The 6969-nt window shown below is 45.6% G+C and overlaps 1 protein-coding gene and 1 long non-coding RNA gene across 3 annotated transcripts in view; one reads left to right on the forward strand and one right to left on the reverse strand.

Moving 5' to 3' along the window:
• Tuft1 (tuftelin 1) overlaps window positions 1-5283 on the reverse strand; it is a 43132-nt gene extending 37849 nt beyond the window's left edge. The window contains exon 1 of one of the 2 annotated variants that reach the window (XM_034501122.2): window positions 5149-5283. In XM_034501122.2, coding sequence (XP_034357013.1) covers window positions 5149-5208 — 60 coding nt within the window. In that variant the 5' untranslated portion in view covers window positions 5209-5283. The remainder of the gene's footprint in view (window positions 1-5148) is intronic. The other variant, XM_034501121.2, reaches the window with a different exon arrangement.
• Window positions 3971-6969, forward strand: part of LOC143442052 (uncharacterized) — a 30621-nt gene continuing 27622 nt past the window's right edge. Inside the window, exons 1-3 of the long non-coding RNA XR_013109944.1 lie at window positions 3971-4606; window positions 4715-5415; window positions 5527-5571. This is a non-coding gene — a long non-coding RNA (uncharacterized LOC143442052). The remainder of the gene's footprint in view (window positions 4607-4714; window positions 5416-5526; window positions 5572-6969) is intronic.

A 6969-nucleotide genomic window follows, 5' to 3' on the forward strand; every position in this document is an offset into this window, starting at 1 on the left:
CTGCCAAGTGCTGTGTTTAATGTTTCCTACATATTATCTTACTTAATCCTCATAATGATCTTATGAGAAGGCATGATTATTGTCTCTTCTTACATATGAGGAAACTGAGAATGAAGAAATTAATTACCAAAGTGCTCTGGCAAAGCATTTAGTCAGACTCACAGAGTTATGCTGCTTTTTTTTCTTTACTTTTAATTATTAATTTATTTTAAGTCAAGTTCTCATGTACCCCAGACTGGCCTTGAACTCCCTGACTAATCTTCTGACTATTGGGATTTCAGGCATGTGGCACTACCTCTATATAGTCTGATCCGATCCAGGACCTTGTGGATGCCAGGCAAGCAATCTAACAGCCCCAGAGTCATGCTCTTAAGCACAACACTATTAATGGGAATCATAGGTTAACTGAAATTGTGATTACACTTTAATCACAAGAAAGGAGTCTGTAAAAAAAAAAAGGGGGGGGGAATATTAATCTCCCTCTAATTCCTACAATAAGAGCCAATAGCTGCCTAGAACCGACAAAAACAAAGCTAAAATAGAAGGCACAGTTCTGCAGTAAATCACTTTCTAAGCATGCACGAAGCCCCAGGTTCAATTCTCCATACCTCATGTTTCCCTGGTGGAGAATGGGTGTGATTGGGCTGGGGTATAGCTCAATTAGAAGCTTGCCTGTCATGCCCAAATTACTAGTTTTGACCCTCAGTACCACATAAATTAGTCAGGATATATGGCTGTAACCTTGGCAACCAGGAGGTGAAGGCAGGAAGATCAGAAGTTTAAGGATACTAACATTGGGTTTGAGGCCAGCCTCAATACAAGAACTGAAGAAAAGGGGAGGAGAGGAAGGAGAGAAATGGGAACTAACTAAATGGCTCAGCAAAAAGGTGTCTGATGCCTAACCTGATGACAAGATCCATGTGGTAGGAGGGAATGAACTTCTCTGACATGTCTCCTGACTTCTGCACATGTGCATGGCATGCTTGTGCTACTGCCCCAAGTAAATAAACAACTGTAATTTTCAAAAGAGAAAAAAAAAAAACACTACTCTAAGTATCTTATTTAGAAACAGAGGTTCTCACCAGAACAAACAGCTAAGATTTCAAAGTGGCCACTTCCATGTAGCAGAACTTAAAGAACAAGTACATTCTTTCAAAAACCATTTGATATTAGTTTTGTTTTTAAAATTATGTACAAGAGCAGGATGTGGTATGGTAGCACATGCTGAAGTCTGAGCACTTGGGAGGTAGAGACAGGAGCAGGAGTTTAATGTTAGCTTAGGATACAGCAGACCTTGTCTCAAAATGCCAACAAATAAATATAAGCTATGTACAAAGATTCTTTACATTATTTATTTATTTATTTAATATGTACGATTGGTTTTTCCTACACGTATGTATGTATGTATGTATGTATGTATGTATGTATGTATACTGCACACACACTTGGTGCCCATGGAGGTTACAAAAGGACACCTGATTTGGAACTGAAATTGTGAATGGTTGTTAGCTACTATGTGGGTGCTAAAAATCATACCAGGGTCTCTCTGTAAGAGCAACTATCCTGAGAACTACTGAGCCATCTCTCTATCCCTCTAACATATATTCTTTCCATTTAAAAGGTCAAAGGGAGGGAGGAAACGAGGGAGAGAAGAAAGAAGGCAGGCAGAGATCACCCATGCTACAGACTCTATGGGGACATGTGTTCTTTTCCACACTGCATCCACGGTCCTCCTCTGGTAACATTTGGGTTTTGCTCTAGAACATGGCATCCTTCACTGGGAAATCTTTTAAACCTGCCAATCAAGGATCCCTGGATCCCTGCTGATTCCTAGTTAAAGATAATCTCAGGGGACAATGGCCCCTTTCCTTGGAATCTCAGAAGAATGGCAAAATGACCTAAACTGGCTGAAACCACCTAGAAGCAGGGATCATCCACATTACTTTCCAGGACTCCCTTGGTTTGGACCTTTTAAGCTTTCCTTTAACTTCTGTGCACTGTTCTTTTCCTTCTAGTAAACTCCCCTTTAGCTAGCTAGGTTACTTTCTGCTGTTTACTTTAACCAAAGGAAGGTAATAGAATTGTCTAATGAGTTTGAGATTTATTTATACCTTATATGTCAATATAATGTACCAAAGTCACTTTTAAACAAACATTTTTGACATTAAAATACATTTTACAACCAGATGCAGTGGTCTGCACCTTTAAGCCCATCAAACATACATACAGCTGACACAAAGCTTTTTTCAGAAAGACTATCCTTGCCAATACTCTGGGGATGTTCTTTTTTTCTTTCTTTTTTTTTTTAGATGCTATTTCTCCTCCACTAAGGTTTTTGTTTTGAAACGAAGTCTTGCTATGTAGTCATGGCTGGCCTGAAATTTACTATGTAGACCAGGCTAGCCTCAAACTCACAGAGATCTGTCCACTTCTGCCTTCCAAGTTCTAGGATTAAAGGCTTCTTACCACTATGCCCAGCATTTCCACTATATTTTTGTTTGTTTGCTTAGTGACAGGAATAGAAGACAGTTAATTATGGAAGAAAAAGAAAGGCACTCCAAAAAACAAAGCTGGGGTACAGTGCTGGGAACAGACTGAACCTCAAAAGCTTTCTGCCCCACTATGTTGATTTCAGACCCACTAGTGGGTTATGGTCTGAAGTTTTAAAAATTCTGTCCTTACATTTATTCAACTTTAAAAGCACTACAGTGTATTAGCTGTATTCCATATCAATTAAGTAAAGCACTAAAAGACACATGGCCTGTAACACACGGACCTAGGATTCTGACTCCAACTATCTATACTCCCAAATTCTGGGGACTCCCAAGCGGGGGAGGGGAAGCATGAGGCCCCAGGTTCAGTCTTCAGTACCTATAGTGTTTTCCTGGTTGGGGTGGGTTGGGGGTGTAGCTCAATTAGACATATGTTTGCCTGGTGTGGCCAAAGTCCTGGGTTTGACTCCCAACACCACAAAAATCAGTCATCCGTTGATTCGTGTCTTTGCTCACATCTTTTGCACCCTCACTGAGCACCGTTCAATGGTATGAGTACATGACTGACTACATGACAGGTTCCTAGGGACTGTCCAGAGCTATAAATTCTATATATAGGTTGGCTCAGAGGAAAAGAATCTAGGACAAAGCCTGTCTCCTGACTGACTGTTTACTCTCTGACGTTCCTTCTCAGGAGCCCAGGAATGTCTCCAAGAGTAAACCCGGGCAAGGGTTATTTCATTCCCTACTTTATCGTAAAATAAGTCTCAAGTCTAGTCTGTCTCCTCTCTGATATATAGCTCTCTAGTTAGCCTTGCTATTTTCCACCACTGCTTTCTGTCCCACCAAACAAGAAACAAAAGTATCAAGGGACAGCAACAGGTGACATCTTTCTCTGTATTACTGGTGTTGTGATTTCAAAGATCTTTCTTCTGTATGGCATGGGTCTTTTTTTTTCCCCCTTCCCTTCTCCCTCTCGCTCCAGCCTTGCTCGCTCCAGCCCAAAGGTTTTTTTGTTTTGTTTTAAAATTTATTTATTATGTGGACGTACACTGTAGCTGTCTTCAGACACCCCAGAAGAGGGCATCAGATCTCATTACAGATAGTTGTGAGCCACCATGTGGTTGCTGGGATTTGAACTCATGACCTCCAGAAGAGCAGTCAGTGCTTTTAACAGCTGAGCCATCACCCAGGTCTTTTTTCTACATCAAAAAGAAGCAAAAAGAAGCAAAAAGAAGCCCATGACCCCTCTTTATTCATTCACTGCCTTTCCCTGACTCAACCACTCCAAAACATGAAGAGCATGGAGCACTTGAGGCTGGGACAATAGGATATGACTGGCTGTTGTTTGGACTTTGGTTTTGTTTATCCAATTTGGTCAGGATCTCTTACCTGGGGTCGGGTGGGGGGGGGGGAGTAGCTGGGTTCTGGGCTGTGTCAAGGCTTGTAATGTGGAAGAAACATTCATATTTCTAGGCAAAAATGTCAAGGGACAGTGAACAGACTTCAATGATCAGCTGTACTCTAAACTTCAAATGAGCACCTATTCTACAACTATTCTTTGAAGAGCCATAATCCAGCTGTAGCTGGGTTAGCTTTGCCTCAGGGACATGCTGAGACAGGCAGAAGCAAAGGAATCAGATGGGGGAGGGGGACGCAAACTCCCCATCACTTTGGCTCTCGTTTCATTCTTCCACAACAACTTGGAAATAAATTAATTAGCACAGATCTAAGGTGTATTCGGATCACCCAGCAACGCCTAGAAACATTCAGCATCAAATTACAGGCCTTTCCCTCTGAAGAGAGAAAAATCATGTGGTCAGCTGAGGGTGGTGGAGTGAGGAGGGCATAAGGAGAGCAGGGCAGACTGGATTGTGCTGGAGAAAGCCCTCTCTCCCTAACCCACTCTAGGTGGGTTCCGGTCTCCGAGGGAGTTCCAAGGCACCCCCTTCATCACCTACCGGGACTTGGCATCTGCACACGGAAGCAAAACCAAGGAAGCTACTAGTTGGCCGAAAAGGGGTTGGGGATCAGAAATGCAAGATTTTAAAAAAGGAGAAATCCGAAAGTGGTGACCGTCTAGTGGGAAGCTCTATCCATCCTCTTGGAGAAAGGTAGACTCTGGGACCAATTCCGTAGTTGTCTGAGACCTACCCTCCCCTCGCACGCTCTCCCCTCTCCTTTCCCAGCCCTAGAATTCCACCCTCTGCCCCCTTTCCTAGTTAATGGATCGCCATCACAGAAGTCTTTGAAGGGCCACTGAGGCCATCGGGAAACGCGGAAAGGCGTAAACCCCACCCCCACCCCCCGGTCCGGCACAACGTACGAAACAGCGCAGGGATCCGGTCCCTCGAGCGTCTTCCACGACCCAATCGAGCTGCCCACGAGACGCCTAAGTAACGCGCCCTATCCCCGGCCCGGGGCTGCAGTGTCCTCGCCAAGAACGGGTCCTCCCCAGCCCTGGAGCCGCCAGGGTTTCGTCCCGTGCTTTCCATTCCACAGTCCGCCCACAGGGCAAAGGAAAAAGCCCACGGGGCGACACGGGACTAACCGCACTGAGCCCGGCGTCAGGTGAAGTGGACTACCTCAGCGTGAGGCACGGGAGCGGCGGAACTGAAAAGCCACGGTGCCTGTGAGGGAAGGCGTGACGACCTACCGGGGTCTGGCTCTCCGGGTGCACGTCCACCAAGGTACACCAGTTCCTCGTCCCGTTCATCTTCCCGCGGAGGTCCCACGAGAGTCCTCAACTCCGAGGTCCGGAGGCAAATGGGCGGGCGCGCACGGAACCGCCCCCTAGTATAGGCGCGTCGGGGGCGGGGCTGAAGATGGGCCACGCCCAGGGCGGTATTTGTCAATGAGGGTGAGCGGAAGCGAGAGCTGGGCGGTGCCATAGCCTACAAGCGCTATGGCCGATTTAAATAAGGTGGGGCTTGGGAGTGAGGGTGGGGTAGCCGCTTAAGAGTTTTACTTAGGGTACTACAAGATAGTCTCTTGTGGTATCTCAGCATTCTTCATTAGTCTTGTCTCCTTTCAGTTCTCCAGATTCCGTGCAGAAAAGAATCAGTCTGGTCTTTTGTAGGTGAGTTGGGGCTTGCACATGCTTCTGTGGTCTTCCTCTCCCTAAATGTAAACCAGCCTGTAGGCTTTTTAGAACTGAGTAAATCTTTCCTCAGATTTCTACCACAGAGGTAGAATGGCAGGCACCAAAGACCAGCTCACTCGGACTAGTCTAAGCCAGTCTGGCAGGTGTTTTTCCTTGGCAAGTGGCCCAGGTCGAAGTCAAAGCCAGCTAAGCTCTGGGTGGGGCTTGCTTTGCAGAAACAAGCCTTATATGGTTGGGAGAGGCGGGACACATGGCCTTAAAAGGAATTCGCACCCTAGAGAAAAGAGTCTCAGCGGCACCAAGGCATTTGCTTCCCAAGCTTAGGCTGGGATCTTAAGGGCTGACCTCTGGTAGATGGCTATCGCACTGTCTGATGGTCCAGAGGGACAGCAGGCACAATGTGTAAGATCTCATCAGTTTGAGTAGGCATTACCACTATAGCTAGCAATTTGTTTTGGTGAACAGCTAGGTTCTTCCAATGTTAGGTTGAGGGGGTGGGGGTGGGGAAACAGGAGGGCGGGCAGGGACTGGACTGGACTCTGAGTCACTTGCCAGTGATAAATGGATACAAAGCTCTGTCTATACCTGGAAGATAAATGCTAGGGATATTAGTGACCCAGAAAAGGAGAAAAACTCGGTTCTAGTCTTTTCTCTAGCCCTCTAAGAAGGCATTTGGGGTGGTGAATGAGAAAGTCCCCCACAGGCTCTGTCATTTGACTCCTTGGTTCCCAGTTGGAGGCACTGTTTGAGGGGTTGAGGAAATGTAGTTTTGCTGGAGAACCAAGTCACTGGGGCAGGTGTTGAGAATTCAAAGACTCCCACCATTCCTAGTTTGTTCTCTGCTGCCTGCTTGCGGTTTGAGATCTAAACTATCAACTTTCTGCCTGCCTGATGCCATGCTTCCCACCATGATGCTGATGGCCTCTGATCCCTCTGGAACCATAGGCTTAAATACACACTTCTTTATATAAACCGTCTTGGCCATTGTTTTATATCACAGCAACAAACAAATAACTTTCACAGCACTCCATGCTGTTCCCAGAGGTTAAGATAGAATGGTTCTACCATAAGTAGTCTGTTTCCTAGATCCCTGATCAGCCAGCCCTAAGAGACCTCTAAAAAATGAAGTAAAGCCTCATTTTAGTGTACCAAATGAATAGGGTCTGCTCAGTGGGGGAAAGGTGCCTGCAGCCAAGCCTGACAACTTGAGTTCAATCCCAGGACCCACACTGTGGAAAATGAGAAAAGTTGTTCTCTCTCTCAAAAGTTGTTTTCTGACCTCTACAAATGTAGCATTCACATGTACACACATACACACACAAATGTTTAAAAAAAAAAAGCCGGACAGTGGTGGCGCACACCTTTAATCTCAGC

This window comes from Arvicanthis niloticus, chromosome 4 (assembly GCF_011762505.2).
Source record: "Arvicanthis niloticus isolate mArvNil1 chromosome 4, mArvNil1.pat.X, whole genome shotgun sequence".
In the NCBI taxonomy this organism is placed as follows: domain Eukaryota; kingdom Metazoa; phylum Chordata; class Mammalia; order Rodentia; family Muridae; genus Arvicanthis; species Arvicanthis niloticus.